At 38.7% G+C, this 26,471-nt stretch overlaps 3 protein-coding genes across 5 annotated transcripts in view; 2 read left to right on the forward strand and 1 right to left on the reverse strand.

Moving 5' to 3' along the window:
* PIR121 (transcription activator) overlaps positions 1-2,164 on the forward strand; it is a 54,917-nt gene extending 52,753 nt beyond the window's left edge. Inside the window, exons 28-30 of the mRNA XM_059581392.2 lie at positions 197-369; positions 1,172-1,378; positions 1,796-2,164. Of these exons, the coding sequence (XP_059437375.2) occupies positions 197-369; positions 1,172-1,378; positions 1,796-1,990 (575 nt within the window). The 3' untranslated portion in view covers positions 1,991-2,164. The remainder of the gene's footprint in view (positions 1-196; positions 370-1,171; positions 1,379-1,795) is intronic.
* A 2,401-nt stretch (positions 2,165-4,565) lies between these two features.
* Positions 4,566-6,413, reverse strand: LOC132171333 (Tetratricopeptide repeat (TPR)-like superfamily protein). Its single transcript, XM_059582624.2, has one exon. The coding sequence runs from the start codon at positions 6,261-6,263 to the stop codon at positions 4,704-4,706; it is 1,560 nt and encodes a 519-aa protein (XP_059438607.2). The 5' UTR covers positions 6,264-6,413; the 3' UTR covers positions 4,566-4,703.
* Positions 6,414-7,951: 1,538 nt separating this feature from the next.
* LOC132171576 (U11/U12 small nuclear ribonucleoprotein) lies at positions 7,952-25,347 on the forward strand. 3 transcript variants are annotated; one of them, XM_059582937.2, is made up of 5 exons: positions 7,952-9,132; positions 11,072-11,186; positions 20,037-20,144; positions 22,351-23,150; positions 25,000-25,347. In XM_059582937.2, exons 1-4 carry the CDS (start codon positions 8,084-8,086, stop codon positions 23,134-23,136), a joined length of 2,058 nt encoding a protein of 685 aa, XP_059438920.2. In that variant the 5' UTR covers positions 7,952-8,083; the 3' UTR covers positions 23,137-23,150; positions 25,000-25,347. The 3 variants fall into 3 exon arrangements, with proteins under 3 accessions (XP_059438920.2, XP_059438921.2, XP_059438918.2); XM_059582938.2 differs by lacking the exon at positions 25,000-25,347 and adding an exon at positions 23,228-23,550; XM_059582935.2 differs by lacking the exon at positions 25,000-25,347 and adding an exon at positions 23,249-23,550.
* Positions 25,348-26,471: the final 1,124 nt, after the last annotated feature.

A 26,471-nucleotide genomic window follows, 5' to 3' on the forward strand; every position in this document is an offset into this window, starting at 1 on the left:
TCCTACCTACTAAAAAGAAGGAAAGGATAGGGGCCTACACCTCATCCCATGATCTTTGTGTTTCATAATTCCAGTGCTAGTCTTGAAAATGTAAATTCTTTATTCAGTAGCTTTAGCCTTTAGGTGTCTTTGTCATTTTTTCATTGCTTTGATGGCTCGTCGGTTTAAGGGCTTAGATGTCTTCCTATTGTTGCAGATCTTTTGTACAAGGCTAACATGAATACTGGAAGTGTACTGGAATATGCCCTCGCTTTTACAAGTGCAGCGCTGGATAAATATTGTAGTAAATGGAGTACAGCACCAAAGACAGGGTTCATTGACATTACAACCTCAAAGGATTTCTACCGTATATATAGTGGCCTCCAAATTGTAAGGAAGAATCTTCCAACATGTGTGTTTCATTGAAATTGTATATAGTTCTTCCGAATATATAATGTTCTAGGTCTGCATTTATTTGTTGATACATAATTTTTTTCCAAGTGGCATCTATGTTTAAGTTTGTACTTTATAGTTCAAATAATTGAAAGGGGTATATCACTATATTTACACTGCAATACTTATAAAAGAAAAGTTAATTGCTAAAGAGCCATATCTATATTTGGAAACACATAATGATTTCACGGCATCTCATTAGTTTTTCATCATTAATGGTTTATGTCTAGGACATTTGGCCAAGATAAAGTTGGGTTTTATCTGACATTTGGCCTATTGATTGAGAGGCTGGCATCTTAAACGTTCATGTCACTTTGTACCAATACAATGAATTCACTTCTAAAAATTGGTATTACATGAATCCGGATTATAAAAGGTTCCTATATTGGTGAGGGGAAGGCTCTGTTTGTTAATATGTTTTGGAGGGTGTTTTTTGTTTTTGATTTGAAAAAGTGCTTTGATATGACATAAAAATGAAAGTAATTTTTGTATTAGGAGTGTTTTTTATTGTTTGTTAATGTTTTGAGAACAGAAAATAAAAATAAAAGACGGAACAAAAAAATTAAAAAACAGAGCCAAAGCCTTTGTGATAATATTCTTTCCATCTCTGCAAAGAAAAAATAAATAAAAAGAATAGGAAAAATATGACTTGATCACTGTTGTGAGCTACAAGTTTCTAGTTGTATGTGAATGCTGGATATCTTTGCTGCTAACATTTTCTAATGCTTGTATTACATAGGGATATTTAGAAGAGACTGTTCAAGTACCATCAAACAATCGTGAAGTGCTGGGTGATTCAGTAGCTTGGGGTGGCTGCACCTTAATATACTTGCTTGGGCAGCAGCTGCACTTTGAGCTTTTTGATTTTTCATATCAGGTCCTCAATGTTGCAGAAGTGGAGGCTGCATCAATTACACAGACACATAAAATTCCTCATCATGTCCAGGTAAATATATTTTCATTTTGTTCCTACTGTTGTGGTAGTAGCCACTGTAGACAACTTGAGATGGAGGTTTGGATTGCCAAAATATTTATCGAAACGCTTTTCTATAGTTATATTGTTATGTCTTAGAGTCCGTTTGAGTTTTTGGAAACACGATTTTTAAAAACACAGTTAAGTATTTAGTAAAATTGCAATTTGGCCATTAAAAATGCAACATCTTTCTTGTGATTTGAAAACTCAAATTTTTCTTCGTTAAACGATACATATTCATCCAACTTATTTAAAATTGCACTTTCGGTATAGAAAATCATAGCACCAAACGCACTCTACATTAAGACAAATATTTGCAGTACCAAATTTCTTGTCATATTTTAAAAGTTGCCTTTGATGGTGTTCATGTTTCTTTTTCTTTCAAACAAGGGATGGGACGGAGTTTTGGAAGCAATGAAGAAAGCGAGGAGGTTGAACAATCACGTGTTCTCCATGCTGAAAGCACGTTGCCCTCTTGAGGACAAGACAGCTTGTGCTATCAAGCAAAGTGGTGCCCCTCTACATAGGATTAAATTCGACAACACCGTCTCTGCATTTGAAACGCTGCCGCAGAAAGGAGCCTAAACTTTCGGCCATGGGTTTCTTTTAAGCTCTGTTTCCGTTTTCTTTTCTTTTATATATATATTTTCAGTCAAGCAAACCTATTGATCTTGAAGGAACGTTTAAATGAAAATGAATTGCTTTGGTAAGAAATAAGACTTTCGCTCTAAAGAAAGCTTGTTTGGGTTTCTCACATAATCTTTGTTCCTTAGAAATGTAAGTTGTTGAGAAAGTGGTTTCCAGTCTTTGGACTCCCAATCCCAAGGTGCATTAATGGTTGAAAATACATGAGGGAGTGACTTGTCGAAGCTCAATAAACTAAGTTTAGGCTTAAGCATTCAACTTGTTGCAACCAAGTGGTGGAAGCCTTGGTCTTAAGGTTTGCTCCCTTCAAGGTCTAAGGTTCAACATCTTATTTGTGCAAACAATCTCTTGGGGCCACACCCTTTAGTGAAAAGCCAGCAATTTAACCAGTTCTGTGTATGAAAACTTTTGAAGGTACGGTACATGGGATCGGAGTTTACTCTGCAGAAGGGAGTTCGAAGGACCCTGCCTTGGAGAGGCCCCTCGACATCAAAAAAAAAAAAAAAAAAAAACTTGTTGCACACCTCCTTCGTGTTAGATTTCATATCACCCATTCATTGTGCTAAGCGAGCACAATTTGTAGTCACAGTCTGACGGCAAAGCTGTTGGACCAAATCCACACCTCTCCCCCCCACCCCCACCACATTTTTCCCATTAGACAACTCATGTGCTTGGTTCATTGTTTAAGAAATGTTAGTTGAAAGCTTAAATAAGCCATGAGCAAGTGGATTCTTGCAAGAAATCTATGTCTTAAAGCAACCCATGTGAATCTTTGTATGTTGTCACGTTTGCACCTACACTAGGACAGTTGGCTTTTTCAAGATGTATTCAATGGTAATAGAAAGGGCCTCCATCGGAGCGCTCAACAGTAGTACTGAAATCTTTGATTTGTCCTCTTTTTATATAAAATTTCTCTTGAACTAAAAGTCTTAAATTGAGTTGATTGTTGACTCGGTAGACATCCAATCCGTGCATGTTGGCCATGTAACCTCCTCTGGCCCTTTGTTGGCAATGAGCCTAATAAAATATGATAGGAGCAATAAACCCAATAAAATGTAAGGATTGTTGATAGAGATTCAGTGAGCTCTTTTTTATGAGACTTTAGCTTAAAATCATGATTTAATTTGAATGGACTGAGAGCAAAAATATAATAAAAAATCATCCCTCAAACAATTGTTTAAAATTATTGTTTTGGAAATCTGTATAGCTCACAGTGCTATAGAATGAGATATGTTTTCTTTCTAAAACTTGTAATTCCCCAAATCCTATTACCCATGCGGTTTACTTTTAGATGATTTTTTTTTTCAGAGTGAACAGTTTGGCTGTCGAGTTAATATTTAGGGTGTACCGTGTACAATTAGCTGGTTGTTTGGAGTTAATCTTTGAAGTCTGGTTAGTCATTTGTTCCCATTGAAAATCATGACTCATATGAGACTTGGGTTTGTAATTTTGAAGTGTACGTGTTGGATCCAGATTATGCTATTGGTGGAACACATCTTAGAAATGAATTGGTATCTCTGATTTAACATTATGGAGTGTTTTAATGGAAATGTATGTTTTTTTATACTAGTAATTGGTTATCTATAGAGCTCTAACTGATGGTCTGTAAGAATTTTAATTGTATAAATAGTTTATTCTTTGATGAAATCAAAATTATAAGAAAAATTTTCACTCAGGTTTAATGTTGGTATTTTGACTATATATTACACATTGTTTGAGGGTTGGGACGTAACAGGTATTATAGATAGTCTTACTACAGAATGGGAAGTATGTAATAATTGTTTCTAAATTTTTTTTTAAAAAAAAAATAATAATAATCTAAGGTCCTTCAGTTAAAGGATTTATACGACAAAGATCAACAATTTTACTATCCAGATTGCTAGTAATTTTGACTATAAATGTGAGTTTTTATATAATCCTCCTATCCGAACAAGTCACAGGTAAACTCTATAGAGGCTCTCACATTTGCGATCCAAATTACTAGTAATTGAGACATCAAAAATGAATGATTCATGTCATTTTTCTCATCCTTTTTTCATTTCATTATATAAATTCAATATATCAACAATTAGATTTGTGAACCGTATACAAATTTAATGGTGGATTCATCCATTTACCATGGAGATAGTTAAAATATAGTTAAAAATAGAATAAATTCTATCATTTCTTGACATCAAATTGCTAGATGCGCACATGCCTTTCTGTCAGGGCAGAAAGCATAAAATGTAGAAACTCAACAAATGGAGCAAATGAAACAGCTCCCCAATACCTGACAATATGCCAATACCTGACAATATGTTCTCAAAGTGACAAAGTCCAGTCCAAAGGGCCTAAACTGAAGTTCTAGCGTCCATATCAGTTATTGAAGGAAAAAGTACAACAATTATTGAAAAATAAGGAATGTTCATTCCAGCTCTCCATAGTATCGACCAAAAAGTATACCTTGTAGGAACACCTTTTCTTCCTGCTCTTTTGCTATTAAAGCCTGAGCACTCTTAAGGCAGCGGGTACAAAATAGCTAAAATCCAATGATTTCTTCAAAGGAGGTGTGGCAAGATAATGTTCACTGTACAGTATCTCATAACACAAATTATAGAGAAGCAGCAAGAAAAAAAACTCTTCATACATAATTAGAACAAAGTTTAATGAATCATTAGGAGTATACTATAAAATTAACCATACTAGTTTTCTCTGTTGAGGCAGCAATTCCTGCAGCATGCCCTACTGATGGCGGCAAAATATCTTGTAATTTCTTTATCATCTGGTTGAGCGTACTCAACTTGTCCATCTCACCTCTCTGCAGCAAAAATCTTCCCAACATCCGAGACACTGACTCACTAATATGCCTCCCTCTCTCCAACACTTGTTTGGAGCATTCAAATGCTTCTTGCACCCTCCCCAGGGAGCACAGTCCTGTCACCAAGAGATCCAACGCATGGCCATGAGGACAATACCCTTTTTCCACTAGGTAATTCCAAAACTTCAAACCCAAATCAAGCTGACGATTCCCGCAGAAAAATTTCATTAACATCACCACTGTTCGTGTTTGGGGCACAAAATTTCTTTCAACCATCTTGTGGTATAGCTCACAAACACCCTCAATGCCATTTGATCTCATCAATCCTGAGAACATGATTTGATAGGTCATACTGTCATGCGCAATATGTTTCTCTTCCATCTCATCCATCAAAGCAACTGCAGACTTCACATCTTTTGATCTAACGAGCGAGCTCATCAAAGCATTATAGGTACCAGTATCCGGGTGCAAGTTCCTCAGAGGAATTTCATCAAATAGTTGCCGTGCCTTGATTGGGTTTCGAACAACCCCTGCTCCATGGATCAGAGTAGTAATTGTTTCTAAGGTAGGCAAGCAATTCACCTGTTCCATTTCTTCGAGAAGCCTCAAACCATCACCAAAGCAACCTTTCTTACAGTAAGCATCAATTCTGATATTATAAGTAATACTATTTGGCTTAAAACCTCTCAGGACCATTTCATGATAGAATAGTTCTACTGCAGTAACATCACCCGATTCCCTGAACCCCAAGAGCAAGATATTCATGGTCTTGGTGTTGGGAGGAAATCGAGAATGCATTTTTAGGAACACAGAGCGTGCCTCCTTCATCTGCCTCTGCGTGCAGAATGCTCGAAGCAGTACATTGAATTCATCAGTACCAAACTTGCTACCAACAAAAACATCATTCTCCATTTTTTGAAATGCCTCCAGGGTATCTTCAAAGGATTGGAACTTTGCAATTTTGGACAGCAAAATACTCATCGACTTGGGGGTGAGCAAGGAAGGATGTCTTTGTTGGATTTCTTCCATCAGTTCCCAAGCTTTATCAAAATATCGCATCCGTGCAAGAATGTGAAGCGTCTTTTCAAAAGCATCTGAACTTGGACAGAACTGAGAATGATTGAGGTAAAATTTGAAGAATTCAAGCGCTTTGAGACCATTGGAGTGGGCTGCAAAGAGGCGACCAAGAACATTCTCCGCGAAGGTGTTGGAGAGAACAGGTGAAGGAATGCAGTGGAGAAGGGTAGGTTGAAGTGGTTGATCAGGAAATGGATGGTCGTTAATGATTCTGATAATCTTGTTGATGCTAGAATTGGCTTCTATGGATAGGTTTGATTGGTTGGATGATTTAGCAGCAACAGTGACCAAAGAGGAAAACAAGCAAGAAACTTGGTTAGATCCCTTTCTTCTCATCATTCAAAGGAGAATCCTCTCTTTCTGGCTTCTGGAGATTTAAGTGGTGAGTGCAACGCTGCAGGCACTTCTAAACAATAGTTTGGTATAAGTAACATTGGAAACATCATTATTAATGGAAAAATGATAGAAATAATAATTTCATTGCCCATCTCCAATACATCGGATGGGCAAATCCAATAGTGGATTTGCAAAAGGAATTGGACAGGATATAAGTAAGGGAATCATGGGTACTAACAGCTCCCTTATTAATGTGACAAAATACACTAATTAAGATCCACCTCATCACTGAATAGAATAAAAAAATTAAAAACAAAAAATCCTCCTCATCACTCAATACATTGACACCACTATGCTTTTTCTTTCATAAATACCACTATATTTGCATTATGAAGTCTTAACTACAATAAAGTTGACATGCTTAGTAACATATGTAACTAATAGATTTTAGGAAAAACTTCACTTAACTTGTAACACTCTGGTCCCATATTAAAAAGATGAGAAGAAGCCGATATAGAGTGTGTGGTTTATAAAGATAATCATGAGTGCTAAGTCCCACATTGTCTAGTTACTAGGTGAAACTAGACTTTATAATGAATTATAGAGAAACTTCAAATTGACTAATCATTTTGGGGTGATAGCGCAAATATGGCTAGCACTTTTCCCTAGATCGTTACAAATGGTATCAAAGTCACCTAGTAACGTCAGGTACGTGGCCTTGACGATGACGCCCTGGTGGTCCCATATTGAAAAGATGAGAAGAAGCTTATATAGAGTGGGTGGTTTATAAAGATAATCATGAATGCTAAATCTCACATTACTTAGTTGTTAGGTGAAACTAGGCTTTATAATGAATAAAATAAATAAACTCCTTTCATATTTCTATAAGTTCTCATTTTGCTTTACTCATTCTCAAAAATAAAAAATGAGATATAAAACATCTTTTAGAAGTGATTCTTTAAGATACAATAGGTGAAATCATTCAAGAAATTTTGAAAAGATCAATAGTGCGAGTAGGGGTTCCAAAGCATCATTATTATGCTAACCTCCACATCTATTTACATGGTTTTATGTGACGTATTTTAAGTTGCTTTCCGTGTCAATTACTTCAAAAGAAAAATTAAAAAATTAAAACATGTCATATCAACTTATGTGAAATAAATGAGTGTAAAAAGTATAATTACTTTTTATCATTTATAAATTCTTAAAAATGTCAATGTATTTCAAGTGACTTTTTATATTTGAGTAATGCTTACGTTGCAGTTTCAACTCACACTTTATTTTTTTGTTTTAATAATAACTGATCCAACATTGAGTTAAAAAAAAAAAAAAAAAAAAAAAAAAAAAAAAAAAAAACCATTGTGTAATAGTGTGAATATAACATTTCTCTTATAGCATTATTGTTTAGATTTTGTACCTTTAAGATCAGAACATAATGATTAAGGTGCTCATCAGCCACGTTTGAGTGTTAATTTCCTGGGTAATTTGGGGAACCAAAATGTTAAAATGCTTCTTTTTGCCCCAATTTGGTGAAAATTTTGGAGAGCATGAACATTTCTCCCAAATATGGGGAGTAATTCACTCCCCAAATATTTAAAAATGAAAAGAGGTGAAAAATGAAATGTAAAATAATTTTTATCATTTATCTTTATTTAAAATAGATAGCAAACTTTTTTAAATGTTGGGTTCTTTATCATTTCAGATTGACTCGTTTTCTTTTTTAAATGTTTTGGAGTTAACTCTCACCGGAAACGGCGATCGCCTCATTGACCGGAGCAGAGCCACCCACTCAATGCTCTCTCTCTCTCTTCTGAATTGAACCCATGAATCCTTCCTCTTCTACCCCATATTCCAACCCACCTTTCCCTTTCCTTCCCCCAAACCCCTTTTACTCTCAGCCTCATAACCCTCCGCCTCCGCCTCCACCCCTCGCCGACCTGTCCACGACACTCTCGTCCCTCAAAAGCCTCATCCACCTCTCCCACCAAACCCTTCACTCCCTCTCCACTCTCCTCCCTCTGAAGCCTCACAACCCCAATCACATCCCACGCAAATCCCACCAACACCACCCTTTTTACCAACCTTCTACTCATCCCCTTCCCGGCTCCGATCAACTCTGCTTCTCTTTCGACGGCCCCGCTCCCAATTCTTTCTACGACGAGTGCCCGGGCGTCGTTCGCTTCCCCATCCCACATGCTGCAAAGAAGACGTTGACGATTCCGGGCTTTCTATCCGTCGAATGCGCGACAGGAGAGATTGAGGGGCTTGGGGAGCAGTGCCTTTTCAGGATTCTTCCATCGGAGCTGCTGGCGATTCGAGGCGAATGCGAGGCCTGGAGTGATTATCCGAGTGCCTACTCGTGTAGTGTTCTTCGTGCGCTTTCTTGGGGGACGAGGATGGTTAGAGAGCGCGATTTGATGAATTGGGTGTTTGCCAGTTCCCCGCGTTATGGTGTTGTGATTGATGTCGCTATGGCAGACCATATATTTTCGCTGTTTACGCTGTGCCTCAAGGCGATCGTGCGGGAAGCTTCGAGTTTGGATGGGGATCAGAACAAGGGGTGCCCCGTTTTGGTTCAGGCATTGATTTGGTTCGCATCTCAGCTCTCTATTCTGTATGGGGAAACGAATGGGAAGCTCTTTGCAATTGACATGCTTAAACAGTGTATATCGGAGGCTGCTGCGCGGGGGTTGATGATGACTGCGTCTCCTACTCTAAAAGAAGAAGCTTCTCACTCTCAGAATGAGCTGAATCTCACTGTTACAGGAAAGGTCATTTCTGTGTCACAAATCGTAGCAGCGGTTGCTGCATTGCATGAACGGGCTTTATTCGAAGAGAAGACTAAGGGTTTTCTGGTTTCTCAACCGCTTACGTATGTATGTATTTTACGATTCTTATCGAACGTTATTGTTTACTATTTTGATTTGTATGCGTTGTCTCAATTATGATATGATCACTGTTGTCAGACACAACAAACGAGGTAGAAGAGCATTGGAAGATGCATTTGTAGTTTGCTTTTTTTTATTTAAAGGTTGCTCTTGTTTGTTTTCTGTGGTGTACATCATGTACACTTCTAGTTTTATTAGTTAGAAGTTATTTCATGCTAAAAATTTCATGTGTATAATGGATATTTCTACATGGAAGTCATATCTGTATCACATATGAGTACTTTCTGGATGCTTCCAATATGTGTCTGATACTTGGTGAAAGTGTATTAATTGTATCTGATACTTGTCCAATACTTTTGGACATACATATGATGCACCTTGTTATTTGCACAATGGTTGAGGAAAATAGTTGTAGAAATTAAAAAGTTTGTATAACATAGGAAGGGTAAGGGACATACATCCTAATTATGTATGTATCAACAAGGATGCCTGAACGATAAAAATTTTCAACAATTTCACCAACATTTTGACATTACGATATTTATTCAATACCTTTACCTTGCTTGTTCACTTCCTACTTTTTTGAAGAATTTTTAGGTTGTGGTATTCGTACCCTTGCTTTATAAGTGGTCAAAAATTATGTAGGTGGATTGGAATATAAGAACAATATGGCTATTTATCATGTCAAGTTTAACAAGTTCTACATTCTTGCATCAACAAACAAGATATTGTCATTGCGCAATGAACCGGAATAGTTGAACCAGGTACTTGCTGGGTGGCTAAAACTAGTAACACATAATAGGGTTAATTGGGTTATGGCCATGTTTCATTTCCTTAATTTCCAATTATTTGAATAAGATAGGGTTAATTATGCCGAATCTGTTTTCCTTTTACTTTTTTACCCTTTGCTAATTTGGAAGAAGAGGGATCCCTGCATAATGATAGCTTCCATGGTGTAACTTTACTCTCATTTCTCTATAATACTTTTCATGCCTTGCCTAGGGAAAAAATTCACATAAGCTAAATTTAACTATTTGACACCTTTGATACTCTTGTCTGGGAGATATATATACATGTCCTTCTGATATATTTTTTAACTGGAATTTTTTGGACAAAATTTTATATATGCAATCCTTCATTTTATTTTACTTATACAAAACTTCATTTGTCATTATTTTTTTTTCCACATTTGTCACTCTTATCTTTTCTCCTTTTTTAAAGTTGCTTTATTATTGGTTTAATTGAAGAACGTATTTGTATGAAATTTATATGGTCTTGGACATGCAAATTGGCATCTAAATCTGCTGTTATTTACAGAGAGATGGCAAATCCATATGATATACCTGAGAGAAGACTAGTAGTGTTTACTGTAGTCTTGTTTATGATATTTGGTGAATATATGTAGTTTTGAACAGGAGGAATGCTACACTTCCTTCCAAAATTTGCTCCCCAAATGATGTGTCACAATCTCATGAGATGATGACACATTTCCCAAAATAATAGATTTCATAAGATTGTGACACATCATTTGGGGAGCAAATTATGGAGAAATGTTTTTGGGAAGTATAGCATTTCTCTTTGAACAAAGTCACTATTTCATTCTTGCATTCCAACATGTTTTGCTTATGCTTTTAGATCTTCTCCTATTTTTATATAGTACAGTTTTAGCCTTGACAGATATACCAGTTTCGGGTCTAGGGTCCGTCTTTGAGGGCTTAGGGTTTTTTTGGGTTCTCTTATGGGGGGCTTTGGTGGGCTAGCTTTTGGTTTTCCTGTGTATACTTTCTGTTTACTTTGGGGCGTCTTATGCATTTTTGATATATACAACATTACTTATAAAAAAAAAAAAAAAAAAAAAAAAAAAGATATACCAGTTTTATTATTCATAATAAATGCTGAAGTAAGCTTCTTTCTATTTTGTAGGAGAGCTGAGCATGATTATGTGTCACAGAAAGCTGATGAGGAGCGGAAGAGACGTCCTAACTACAGGCCTATAATTGAGCATGATGGACTCCCTCGGCAAAGGTCATCTTATCAGGTACTTAAATCCTAACTTTTTTGTTGGGGGGGGGGGGGGGGGGGGGGGGGGGAAGGAAAGGGGTAGAGGGAGAGGCTTTTTCCCTTTGTTTGGTTAGAAGTAAAGGATGGGGGGAACATCTCTCCATGGGGCCCACGATTTTTCGACTTTTTTATTGGGTGATATGGGAGAGGGAATGCGTGAATTTGATTTTTAAATTATTTCTATGCCCTTATAATGAATTAGTTACCTATTATGTGATAGTAAATTTCTTTTTTTGCGGCTGCTTTCCTATTCTCTTTGTCATGTGAAACTACACAACAGGAGTACAATCCTCTCTTTTTTCCATTCATTTCTTCTTCCTTGCATCCAAACATATCCAAGGAATAACTCCATCATTTTCTTCTCCCTTCCTTTTTCCATTACTCATATCCTTTCCCTTTCCCTTCCCCTCCCCCTCCCCCTCACCCCTCATGTGACCAAACATTGTGGTCATTCATCAGTCTGAGGAATGACTTTTGTTTTGATTTGGGAAGAGATTGGGGGGGAGGGGGGAGGAGTTCAATAAAGTATGAATATGAATTTTTAACAGCAGTGGTAAAGAGCTGCTGGTAGAAATATGAACAGCCCTGTTTAGGTTGAAGCAGCCACAATAATTGTTTGCAGTCAGTTTAAAATGCATAAACCTAGTCCACTTGCTGTCATGGTAATAAAATATGACTTAAGTTTCTTGACTTGGCAGCACAACCTAAACATGAACCTCTAAAGTGCATCTTTAAGGACATTCAGCGTGAAAGAAATAATTGGACTCTTAATGGGGTGGAGACCCCTACTGACATGCTGAAGTCTTCATTTTTACGCTGCTTGTTTAATTGGATGACTCTTCCTTCTTCTTTTTCTGATTCTCTTCATTCGCAATTTTTGGACCAATATTTTGGAGAGCCTCATGTCAGTTGGTGAACATTACAAAGTCAAGTTCCTATCTCAGTCCCGGTGCCCTGGCTTTTAAAGTAATGCTTTTCGAGATTGTATTCATATTTGCTCGACTTGAAAATTCAATTGCCTTAAAATTTATGCAGGTCTTAAATGTCTAAGGTTTTGCATTTGTTATGTTCTAAAATTTGGACCATGGTCCAGAAAACTAGCCGATTTTTTGCCATTATGGATAACTGGATGATTCCATTTATGATGATGATGCGAGTCACCTTGTGACATTAAGCCTTGTCTATATGCATCCGTCTGCATGTGTGATGTGCCATTGATGATGCACGTATGGGCTTTCAGTTGAAGGGGAAGTTCATTCTAAACTTTGAGATGGTTGTTTAAAACTATGGATTTGGAAGTTTGTTTATGTTTAGAGCACCCCCAATGGATTATGCATCTTCTCCCTTTTTTTTGAAGGAGCATCTTCTCCTTTTAGCCAAAATAGCTAAGCAAATCACAAAAAACTCCATCCATCGGGTTATGCAAACGAAATGCATTTTACATTTTTGACCCATTTGTGTACAGTGTGACTTGTACACAAACGCATCGTTGTTTATTATTTCTCTCACTTGCTCTCTCTTTCTTCTACACATTTCTGAACACATCTTTTTCTCTCTTCTCCCATTGTCTTCGCCTTTGTTAAACCTGCTTCTGCCTCTGCCTCTCCCTTCTCCCCCTGCTACTCATATCGTTTTCATGTACCTCTCCTGCTTAAGACTTTTCATTTTCAACACCTTCAATAAAATCGTCATCTTGTTAGACTTCTACTAGCCTTCAATTCCAACACTTCAACAACAACATCAATGTCAGGAAGAGAAAAAAGTTAACTGGGTTCGAAGCAGCAGCAAGGAATATCGCCAAATGCACCAGCGGCACAAATGCTGAATTGGAAAAAAAAAAAGGAACTGTTGATTTTGATTGCATGGGGACTGGGCAGGACATTGATGATGGTGGGACAGGGTTATTAAGGAAATTTTTGTGCTTGAGATTTCAGATCCAGAAACTCTTATTGATCTCATGCCAGGAGTGGCTTGTTCTGGCGAGGGGGATTGTAATGTTGGGTTTGCCAGGGCATTGTACAGAGTGTCAAAGTTCTCTTGCTTTCTTTATGGCGGATTAGGTGATTTTTGGTGATGTTGTGATGACTGTGTTTGGTTTGCTGCGATGATTGTGTGATTTCCAGTGATCTTGGGTTGGTGATGCTGGAGAGCAGTGTAGTGGTCACAGCAGATGGGGTTTCATTTTGTGTATTTGGTGGAGATGGGTTTTTAATAAAAAAAAATTAAATGATTATTTTAATAAATAGAGACGAAATTTAGATAAACGGTTAGATGCAGGCTTTGAAAAGTGGATAGTTAAACTAGAAAAAGTAAGTTTTGGTTAGCCATTTTGCATAAAAATATACATAAGCCATTGGGAATGCTCTTACATGTGATTTATGCATAATAATTAACCACATTGTTTGGTAATCTCTCCTGCCACAATTATGTCAAATACAAGAAAATTGAAAATTGCTGGAACACTAGCTGCTTTTCTAAGATTATCTCTTTTTTTTTTGATAAGTAAAAGTATTATAAAGCAAAGGCGCAGAGGGGCGCAACCCATTTACACGGGCGGTATAAAAAGAGAGCGCCTAAGAGGGAGAGAAATGAAAGAGAAAATCAGAAAAGCTAATCTCTATAGGAGCTAGCCAAGCGGCCGTCCAAGAGTAAAGAGTGAAGAGGAAAAAATGGGTCAATTCCTCTATAGTCCTAGTGGAATTATCAAAACATCTAGCATTTCTTTCATTCCATATACACCACATAAGACACAGAGGGATCATCTTCCACACAACTGCGCTCCGGGATCATCCTCCCGACCACCAACTCTCGAACAAGGCTCTCACCCTGCAAGGCATGACCCAATGCAAGCCAAACCGACTAAAAATCGAATGCCATAGAGCACTAGCGAGCTCACAATGTAGAAGAAGATGATCGACTGTCTCTCCGGACTTTTTGCACATACAACACCACTCCATGACCACTATATTCCTCTTACGCAAATTATCATGTGTCAAGATTTTGCCTAGAGCCGCTGTCCACCCAAAAAAAGCCACTCGCATAGGAGCTTTAGTGCGCCAAATGCTCTTCCAAGGAAACACCTCTTGACTGGATAGGGACAAAGCCTTGTAGAGCGACTTAACCTCAAACTTTCCTTTCTTAGACGAAATCCAGCACATACGATCTGCCGCTCCTATGGAAATCTTGCAAGAATACAACCGATCAAAGAAAGGAGAAACCATATCCATCTCCCAATCTTGGACGGGCCGAACAAAAATGACATTCCATTCAACTCTCCCACTCCTCCAAGTAAAATTATCCTTCACCCAAGCTTCTTTGTGTCTGGCGATATTAAATAAGGACGGAAAAGCTTGCTTCAAGGGACTCTCCCCACACCAAATATCATGCCAAAAACGAACTTTCGAACCCTCCCCCACCTCGAAACGAATCTCTTTGGCAAAAAGATTCCAACCTTGACGAATGTGCTTCCATAGGCCCACACCATGGGCACCCGGCACCTCCTTAGTGCACCACCCACCTTCCTTGTCTTCATATTTAGCTTTGATAACCTTACTCCAAAGCGCCTCACTCTCATTCGCGTATCTCCAAAGCCATTTCCCCAAGAGAGCTTGATTAAAAAGGTGTAACTTCCGAATGCCAAGGCCACCATAACGAAGGGGACGACACACTTGATTCCAACTTACAAGATGCATCTTAGACTCCTCACCCATTCCTCCCCACAAGAAATCTCTTTGGACTTTCTCAATCCTTTTAGCTACACTTATAGGAAGCGGAAACAGAGACAAAAAGTAAGTCGGAAGATTAGCCAAAGTGCTCTTAATAAGAGTTAGGCGACCTCCTTTAGAGAGATACATCCTCTTCCAACCCGCCATCTGTCGCTCCAACTTTTCAATCACATCATTCCACATAACCGTATCCTTGTACGACGCCCCAAGAGGGAGACCCAAATACTTCATAGGCAACTCGGCAACACTACACCCAAGGATACTAGCTAAAACCCCCATGTTCTCCACCTCACCAATAGCCACAATCTTTGATTTTCCCAAATTCACTCTCAAACCCGATACAGCTTCAAAACATAAGAGGATGAGACGTACATACCGGACTTGCTCACTGGACGCTTCACAAAATATCAAAGTATCATCCGCAAATAAAGAGTGAGAGACCATCAGCTCCGATATCACCCTATTTCCCACCGAGAACCCAGTCAAAAGGCCTTGTTCTACCGTCGTATTCACCATTTTACTCAAAGCCTCCATCACAAGCACAAACAACAAAGGAGAAAGAGGATCCCCTTGCCGGATTCCCCTCGAACTATTGAAGAAGCCTTCCGGAGAACCATTCACAAGAATGGAGAATCTTACCGACTTAATACACCACTCTATCCACGCCCTCCACCTCTCTCCAAAACCACACCTATGCAGCAAATACAAAACAAAATCCCAATTGACATGGTCATAGGCCTTTTCCAAATCCAATTTACAAAGAATACCCGGCAATCCTGATTTCATGCGACTATCCACGCATTCATTGGCAATGAGAATGGAATCTAGGATTTGCCGACCCCCGATAAAAGCATTTTGAGAATAGGAAATAACCTTTCCCAAAACAGTTTTCATCCTATTGGCAAGCACCTTAGAAACAATTTTATACACCCCTCCCACCAAGCTGATAGGCCTAAAGTCCTTCATCTCCACCGCTTCCGCCTTCTTCGGAATCAAGGAAATAAAAGTTGCATTCAAACTCTTCACCAGATGACGTCTTCGGTAGAATTCAGCAAAGACCGCCATAACATCTTGTTTAATAACCCCCCAACAAGCTTGAAAAAAAGCCGTGGAAAAGCCATCTGGACCCGGGGCCTTATCACCATCCATGCCCTTAACCACCTCCCACACCTCCTTTTCCTCAAAATCTCTTTCTAACCACCTATTGTCCTCCTCATCAATAGACAAAAAGGGCTGGTTATCCATTCTAGGACGCCAAGTGCATTGTTCCGAGTATAAACCTTGATAGTACTGAACTATGTGATCTTTTATTACCACTGGATCCTCGGATAATTCCCCATTTATACGAAGCACTTCTACCCGATTGCCCCTACGATGAGAATTAGCCATCTTGTGGAAGAAACGAGTATTTCGATCCCCCTCCTTGAGCCACAAAGCTCTCGATTTTTGTCTCCAATGAATTTCCTCACACAGCAAGGTGTTCTCCAATTCTTTCACCAAGTCTGCCTTCCGAATCTTCTCCTCCTGACCTAAACCTCTCGACTCTGCCACCTCATCCAACTCTTCAATACCTCCCAACAACTCCTTCTTCTTCCTCCCAATATCCCCAAACACCTCCTCATTCCATTTTTTCAAGTCCACTTTAAGTGATTTCAACTTATTAGCAAGCACATAACTAGGTAAACCCTCAAACGAATACGTCCCCCACCAAGAAGAGACCTTCTCCACAAAACCCTCTGCTTTAAGCCACATATTTTCAAATTTAAAAGACTTATTACCTCCGCAAGGGGTCCCACAATCCAATAATAAAGGAAAGTGATCGGAAAGCAAGCGCTGAAGTCGCCTTTGTGACACTGCTGGGTAATGATCTTCCCATTCCGGGGAAAGCAAGAACCGGTCAATCCTCGACCAATTCTCATTTTCTTGATTATTAGACCAAGTAAATTGACCCCCCATCATCGGAATATCCACCAAATTGTTCTCTGAGATGAAATCTGAAAAATCCATCATGCCCGAGGAGTAATAAGAAGCGCTAGATCGCTCGCTTGGAAAGCGTACAATATTGAAATCCCCACCCAAGCACCAAGGGACCTCCCACACACTCATTAAACCAGCCAACTCCTCCCAAAGATCCCTTCTCTCTCCTTCCTCATTTGGCCCATACACCCCCCCAAACGCCCAAACCCAATTATCCTCCACATTTTGAAAAGAACAAGCCAAAGTGAAATGCCCCACACACTCCTCCTTACACTCCACTACCCTCCTATCCCACATCATTAACATCCCCCCCGACAAACCATTTGAACCTTTGTGCTTCCACCCTACATGTTGACCTCCCCAAAGACTATGAATCACCTCCCGGGACAAAACCTCCATCTTAGTCTCAATCAAACACACTATATCCGCTTTCCATTCTTTCAAGAGCCCCCTTATTCGTAACCTTTTTTTGAGGGCATTCAACCCTCTCACATTCCATACTACAATGTTAAGCTTCATTATCCACCAAGTCTCCCCTCTCACCTTCCTCTAACTCCTCTCTTCCATTGGATTCAGAAACACTGTCCGAAATGTCTCCCAAATCAGAATCCTGCTGCAATCTAGAAGCTTCAATGGCGTTAAACAAAGCCTCCAGCTCCTCCTTTCTCCCCTCATCCGAGATGCCAATTTTAGGACAAAACCTTATACAATTATTAACTACCCAACTGGATGAAATCGAGTCTGACCCTAAATCCTCCAGCCCTCCTATATCAGAACAATTGTCCTCAATCCTACCTGGGTCCTGCCTCACAACCTCCAATTCCTGAAATTGATCCAGCCTGACCTGACCCACTTGACTCTTCTGACCCAAATTCATAGCCTCCCCCCGACAATCCTCCTGATCATCGTCCCCCATTACCGTTCCTGCCTTCCGGCGAGAGGAGCTTCCCCTCAGAATCTGACCAGTGGCCAAACCCATGACTTCCCCAGCCTCGCCGATCTCCAGAGGGTTCTTCGGCGACCTCTGACCATATCCCTCCGACGGCAGCGTCTCCGGCACCCTCTGCGAGACTTCCGGTGTTGGGCCCAGGATCCCTTTCGTCTGCCCAATTGCCGAAACTGCGGCTTCTAGCGCATCCACCTGTGTCACGTTCCATTTCCGCAGCCCCAGCTTCCTCCTTCTATAGGTCATCAGGTTCTGCCCGTTACCGGTAAGCTGAAACTTCTTCGCCGGACTTACGGCCTTTTTCTCTCTGGTTCTCTCTCCGGCCAGGACAACTCCCGCATCCCGTACAGAAGTGCCGCTAACCTCCCTGGAATTCCTTTCTGTTGCTGACCCAGTCCCCCTTTCCCCCAAAACTTCTCCTACGACCAGTGGCGCACTCGCCGGAATCGCCGAATGAAAGCATGGACCTTTCATGTCTTTCTCAGTGGCCTCTGTTGAGACCAAGGTAGCTGGAAAACTGAATCGCGGTCCAGCTTTGATTGGGCTAGAACTAGAAACCACGCCTGAGCCCACAATTCCTTTGGATTTGAACACCATTTTTTTTTTCACCTTTAGCCTGCTAATGGGCTTCCATATTTTATCACCCGGCCCAATTTTCTTCTTCCCTTTCATTCCTGCCATCCCCTGTTCAACAACTTGCTTAATTTCCGGCCCAATCTCATTGAATCCCATCTGTTTAAACACCTTATCTATCCTAGTCAACCCCATATCACATTCCCTCTTCAGATGCTTCAGCAACTCCTTCACGTTAAGAAGCTCGTTGCCTACCTCAGCATAGGTCTGCCCAGCATGGTGCCCCATTCCCTCACGTCTCTTCGTGTGCTCAAATCCTGACAACAACGCTACCTGCTCCGCTGAATGTACTGTACCCCTCGCCGGACCTGGATTCGAGGATCCCACGCAACCTCCGTCCTTCATAACCTTCAGACCATGCTTTGCCGGAATTTGCACAGACTTCGTCGGCCATAGAGTCTTCGTCGGCAACCCCCCACCGCCTCCCTGAGCTAACGCCAAATCTTGGGTCTGCTTTGGGCATAACGCATTCTTGCCATACTTCTGATTCCTCTGTTCCAGGTTACTTCGCCGATCCTGAGTATGGCTGAAGATGCAATCATCCTGGGATTTCTTCGACTGCAATACTATCTCCGCGTAGCTTCTCTTATTCTTCTCCTCATTAATTCCTTTTCCTCCCCTAGGCTCTCTATACTCAGTGGACACTCTGTTTTCCCAGAGAGATGCATTAGCCATTTTCATTTCCTTGATGAACCTATCCCACCCAAATCCACGGCGTCCTTCAGGAATAATGATCGAGCCACACCTGCTTCTTCCATCAAATTCCTCCACTGTCAAGAAGCAGCCATGCCTATTTGAGCACTTTTGGGCTATTATTCTAGGATATCCAGCCCTGGATTGATCCCAGAATACTTCAGAGGTGTCCACTGCCACCAGATCATCCACTATACGCACCAACCAAGCTAATTCATCTTTTTTTAAGAAAATGGACCTTTTGAATCTTTTGCTTTTCTCAAAAATCCTCACCCCTGAAGCCCCTACCTTGATCAACACCTCAAATTCCTTAGACTCCACCTTCCATCTCCTCGGTCCAGCCATAACACAACCTCCAGCAAGCACCAACCACAACACACGCGCCCCCACGCGCCACCACAGCTCTCCACAACTCTCAGCTCTCAGCTCTCATAAAGACCTTTCAGTTTTGAGGGGGAGACCACACCTTTCAGTTTTCTAAGATTATCTCTACTAGTCTGTTACTGCTTTTCTGGAAGTATTGTTGTCTAACCCTTGGCTTTAGAGGAGGTGTGATATTATTTCATCAAACCAAGAAATTCAGTTTATTTTTAATGATTAAAATATATAGTAGTGGATAAGTGCATTAAATTATGACTTTAAACAGCTGAAGAATAAAGTTAAGAGCAGCCCAAAAGTTTTCCTCTTGAACAAGGGACAACATGTTTTTCACAAGCATGTTGTCTTATACTTCTTCTCTGTTCCGCAATTTTGGTTATAATAGGCAGATTGACTAACTCTTATTCTCTTTCTATTTTTTTGTTAATTAACTTTCTCTTAATCTCATAACTCCAAAATATTGTGTTTTTGCCAGGAATCAAACAGGACTAAGACTAGAGAGGAGTTATTGGCTGAAGAAAGGGACTACAAACGCCGAAGAATGTCATATCGTGGCAAAAAGGGGAAGAGAACAACTTTACAGGTAAGAAGCAGTTTTTTGTCATTATTATTTGTATCGTCATTGTTAGTATTTTTTTTTTTTCTCTAAGCAAAAAAGGGTAGGCTGGGTAGACCAATCGTGGCTATCCTACCTGAGCATGACCATAGTAGTACCTACCCTCTGGGAGCCACATAAGAGGAGCCTAGACGGTGGGAATCGGAAACGCTCCCTCAAGTCCGACTGAACCATAGCCTGACCCAGCTCTACCAAGACATCAATGGGAATCCAAGGCGGCTAATACTAATCAGGCATATATGTGGATTCTCCATTACGGAGATTCAAACTCAAGCCCTAGTACATGCCCTGACCACTTGAGAACTTCCTTGGGCCATTGAACCACCACCCTTGGTGGAGTTAGTATTAGGTATTGTTGTTGTTGTTGTCATCATTCTTGTTAAGGGAAACTTCACTTACCCCCCTAATATTCATCGCTTTTGCAATCACTCTCCTAAACTTTAAAAACTCTCAATGTCGGGTATCTAAGTTTAAAAGAGTTTGTACTTTCACCCTCTCCGTTAAGATTTTCTATTAAATCCTAAGAAGTATGTGAAAATTCCCAAAATACCCTTTTTTTAAAAAAATTAAAGATTTAATTGGGGTAATTTTGTAATTTTCAAAAATTAATAGGGGTATAAGGGATATTTCACCCATTTACCATCTTATTTAACCCCAAACTCCAACGGTAGCATGACATTGCAAACTTTTTAAACTTGGATACCCAAAATTGAGAGTTTTCAAAGTTTATAGGAGTAATTTCGAAAGCGATAAAAGACCAGGAGGGTAAGTGAAGTTTCTCCTTATTATTATTGTCATTATTGTTGTATTGAGTTTCTTAGGCGCTCTCTTGTATACTTCCCGTGTATATGGGTTGCGCCCCTCTGCGCTTTTGATATATATTTTTACTTATCAAAAAAATTATTGTCATTATTGTTGTTATTATAATAAGTACATGCAATTCATTAAAATGTGCAAAAGGCTCAACTCAAGTATACAAGGGAAACACCTAGCAAAAAGAAGGAAGAAGATTAAGAAAAATATAATTGAGTACTTTTGCCTTCCATCCCGCAATCCGATATATCTAAAATAAGAAAAGGAAATGGAGTGGGTAGTACGCAGCCGTTGCTTGTTGGGGAGGAAGGTAGCCTAAAACAACTGTCCAAGGTGAAGAAAAAATCCTTTAATTCTACCACCGTCTGTTCACAATCTTCAAAACTTTGATTATTTCTTTCCCTTTGAAGGCACACATAAGGCAAGACAGAACCATCTTCCATATATATTAAAAAAAGGTAAAAAAGAAAAATTCATTAAAGTGGTGCTTGTCTCTAATATAAAATGATCATAGGACCAAGACACATGTTTTTGTGATGGGGAGAGTACTACTCGCTAGATATGATCATAGGTCTACGCATGCCTTAGAAGTGCTCTTGGCTCTTGCTCTACTCTGGCTTATGCACTATGCCCAAGCGTCTTAAGGCTTGACCAACTTTGCCTAATTTTTTTCTAAAATTAGGAAGAACCAGCTGTCTTAAATTTATTGGAAGAACTTGTGTGAAAGTGAATCCATTTAATTACAAGTATCTTTATGGTTATAAAACACCGCCATACTTTATAGGGCCATCTGTTGCAAGAGAGTGCTGGTCACTAGTATTACTATATGGGCTTTATTGCCTAAGGAGGAGTGCTGGTCACTAGCATTGACTCTATGGGCTTTATTGCTTAAGAAGGTCGTGTACTTCAGTTGGAAAAGGATGTGTGGGTGTTAGCAGTGATTTAATATGAAACTGTCCTGGTCTGTCTTATGTGGGCTATTCAGAGAGAGAGGATAATTGGACATTCAATGGCATTTAATTTTCTTGGATTGGGCTAAAATTTCTACTCTTGAGATCATTGTATGATTGGATGATTGATAGTGAATTTTAGATTATAATATTTTGGTAAAATCTTTTGTATACACTGGATTCTCTTTCAAATAAAATTTCTTATATATGTGTGTGCGCGTATGTTGTGCTAAAATGAAGTTCACCACTCTGACTAGAGTATTTGTACATGTCTTTGGTTTTCTTATGTTCATATATTTTGTCCCATCGCAGCTCAGTCTTGGCACCAAGCTTTTTTTTTTTTTTTTTTTTTTTTTTTTTTTCAACCCCTCCTTTCATTAATGCCCTGTTTTTGTTACACTTTATCAAAGGTTACGAGGGATATAATAGAGGAATACATGGCAGAAATTAAGAAAGCTGGAGGGATTGGGTGCTTCGTACAGGGAACTGAAGATGGAGGAATGTTTCTATCTGAATCTCCATCTGGTCATGACATCACCACCAGTGTTGATGAGCCAATAGGAAGCAGTTATGCAGGAAACGAAGGTAGCCAATATAATAACAGGACACAGTCACACTCTGATTATATTAAGAGATCTAACAGTTTCAAAGATGCTTCTCCTAAAGACTATGAGCAGCCAAGACGAAGCCTTCATGAGCACCATGTAAATGTAGATCAGAGAATCGTCAGTCATAGCAAACATGATGGGGATAATTATTCAAGAAGCCCAGAAAGATACAAAAGTCGTGGCCGGTCATATGTCCGAAGTAGTCATCTATTAGAGCAAGATGATCTGGAGGTGGCCAGAATCCAGCATCCATCTTCTGGCATGTCAAGATATGATAATAGTAGATCATCTTCTTCTGTTTCAAATTCTGTGAATGATATAAGTGTGAGAAAGGATGAACAGAAATCAAAAGTTGAGCATAGACGGCGAAGGAACAGATATGAAAATGTTAGTTCAGACTTTCTGGGACAAAATGCCTTTGAGGATCGATACAATCCTTCAGAATCCCTTGACATGCGCGAAGATGATCTCTCCACTGGCATCAAGCATGTCAGACAAGATAAATTATTTCTTAGGGAATTCCATGACCAACCTAGCCGCTATTCTGCAGGAAGGCAGTATCCTGACTACCACGATAAATCTGAGTAGCTTCACCTTGTGAAGTGAGTATTCTAGTTATTCATCTTTCTAATTTAAGCAATATTTAATTTGAGTCAAATATGTATAGCTTTTGACATAGTTTATTCATGTAATTTTGCAGTCTTAAAGTCATCAGGCCTCAGCAATTCTATCTACACTTATATCCTCCTCTGTATCCTTATCTGTTTTCTTTTGTTTGATGTTAAGCTCATTTACATCTTGCAAGTGCTCTGCTGTCTCCTCCCCTTTTATTCCATCAGAATAGATGCACTGTTAAAGGATGCCAACGTCTTATGTCATTTCCCCACAATCATCAAGATCTTCAGTAGCCATTAGTTGCATCATCATATCACTCTTACTGCATTGTTGCAACCTGTATTGGCATTATCTCTTATGTTTTAATGTATTGTGACTCGGGGGGGGGGGGGGCTAAGTTACTGTGTGGTCCTTTTGAGATTTGAATGAAAATCCTAACGTTCCGCTTTGTTGACAAGATGAGTGAAATGTAGAAACCCAGAGGACTGAAATAAGTAGGGGCAAAGTTAAATGATCTTTCATTGGGATGTAGATGCTTTTAACTAATAGGAGAAATTTAGTTTGAAAAAAAAAAAGAGAGAGAGAGAACAGAGGACACAAAATTTAGTTTGAAAAATAAAAAAGAAGAGGAACACATCTGACTTTTACCTTCTGTATTTTAATTTTTTTGGATGAGTATGTTCTGTATTTTGCACACAATCGTATGGGAATATTAAAACTCACATAGATGAGCGCATCATCATGCATGTGCGACTATTTTTGTCTGTTACTTTGCTGTAGGGCAGTCATTTGAAATCAAGCCCTGCTCATCAAAACTAGTTTTGACTCTATTATTGATGTAGCCAGGCATCATATGACAATATTTATAAATTTGAAAATTGGAGGGTATAAGATAGGAAGGGCCAATATTAATTTTAATATAATTGTCAAAAATACTTGGTAGTCTCTATTGTAGTAGCCCTTCAAAAAACAAGGAAAATTATTCTTGTAGAAGATACACATTTTATCGTTCTTAATTACTATTTGATATATTTTGGAATTGGTAGTCTCAAAAGTTTATAATCTTGTAAACCCTGGAATGGTTCTGGCATATCTGTATATGCTTTATAGCGTTATTAGGTTTTCCACTAGAAAACACAAAGATTGCAGTTTGTAGCGTTATTACAAACATACCTTAAGGACTTGTATAGCAGAGCAATATGTATTGCATATATACATAATTTTAAATTTTGTTTATTGAGTGCTGTTCAGTTGTCTGAACGCAAATAAGGAGCTATACAATGGGGTAGTCCTTCCCCCATATGCATAAATCCTTCCTATCTTGATGAAGGCAGGATTCAGTTTCTACTCCCTGGTAAAGCACTCTTCAAACTATTTTTACCTTCTCTTTGTGATGAATGATAATAATCCCCATTATACATTATCGGAAGATTAACTTACACCTTTCAGTAGTATTTTATGATTGATTAGACTTGTATAATTACACTATTAAAGCAGTTTTCTCTGCATTGTAACAAAATTTACTGAAGAGTAAATGATCACTGTTATATATTGTTTCGTTATTGGAAGTTCTTGCTACTAAAGAAATGAACATAATATATGCACTGAAGGCCAGTGGGTCATTGGTTAAGAAGAAATGCTACCAATCTGCATAGAAGTGTAAGGGTGGAAGGGTTTTGTGTTATTGCTCATCCTTGATATTTCATCTCAATGGTGTATGATCTACTGCTAGCTGAAGTTTCCAATGTTAACTTCAGGGCTTTTATCTACATGTTTTATATATAGGCAAAGCAATCTTGATTTGAATTTGCTGACAGCTAACCTTGTTTCTTGCAGATCATGAAAATATACACATCTTTTGTGAGAGATGTGAAGACAATGCAGTTGGGGAGGATACCGCACATTTTGAAGCTTGCTGACAGATGAAACTCTGTATGCAACTTGTTTGCTCTTCTAACCACAGATTGGGATAACTTTTAGCTTCTTCTCCATTAAATGCAAGTACATTTTTAGGGTATATTCAGTGATGAGAGAAGTATGTATCTTCTGTAATGTTTGTACCTCAGATTTCGGTTTCTGTTCGGCAACCGTAACCTGTATCCTGTACCTCCATTGTGGGGGACCCTGTTGAAAAATCACCACTTCCATTTTGGTGATGAAAATGACCAGCCAGATCTTCCTCAAGTTGTCTTTTCCAGTATCGTATATCCTTCCCAAGAAACAGGAAAATTAGAACTGATAACCATTTCGTTCTGCTTATGAGGAATCAACTTTGTCCATTTCATGATGCTGAACAAGGTAAAGGCCAAATAATCAAATAAACACTTTTATTTTTAGAGTCCATTTGGTCCCGTAACTTTGCAAGCCAAAAGTGTGATTTTAAACAAAATTGTAGAAAGTGTATCAACTGGTTGTGCATTCTTCAAAAATTGTAGTTTTTGAAACTTTAAAAAAAATCTGGGTTTTCAAATTGTACACAAGATGGTGCATTTTTAAAGCTTAGATTGTAATGTTAAAGGTCAAATTCGCATTTTAAAATTGCACGTTTTCAAAGCAGACCCTTAATATAGTGGGAAAAGAAAAAAATACCACTTGAAGGGAAGAATTAGGATTCTCTCCTGAGAATATCTGGTTAGTTATAGTGGAAATGTATTTTTTGTCTCTTAAAAAAGTGAAAAGACAAAAATACCTTTCAAGTATAACTATCCGGATATTAGAGAAAACCCCTCATCTCATTCAAAATTGCATTCAAGTCATCCTAGAGAAGATACAGATGGAAGTGAAAATAATATGAACGTTTGACAAGTTCTATTTCCTCTATTTTCAACTTAAATGGGTTGAGCACTTGATGGGTTACCAAAAATAGTTGAAAATAGAGGAAAAAAGTGGGGGAGCCCGAAAGAGTGTGCATATTTATAAGAAGAAACAAGGCTCTTTCAATTCTAAGTCATTGGTATTGTTTGTTGACAAAAGAGATCCAATCAAGCCGTGTACTTAAATCTTTAAGCTTTGTTTATTCAAGCCCAATTTTATCATCAAGCTAGATTTTATGTTAGGTTTAATTCATTAAGTTTTCGAATATCTCTTTATAAACTAAATATCTTTATTGATATTTACTTTTTTGAAAATCCATGCTAATTATTAATTGCTTAATTATTGTTAAAGATTTTATCATTTAATTAGATAAAATGATTATATATATATATATATATATATATATATATATATATATTACAAATTAAATTCACCAACATTGTATTTGTGATAAATCATAAAAAAAAAAACAATTATTGTTAAATAAACTATTT

Source organism: Corylus avellana, chromosome 1, assembly GCF_965113065.1.
Source record: "Corylus avellana chromosome 1, dhCorAvel1.hap1.2, whole genome shotgun sequence".
Taxonomy (NCBI): domain Eukaryota; kingdom Viridiplantae; phylum Streptophyta; class Magnoliopsida; order Fagales; family Betulaceae; genus Corylus; species Corylus avellana.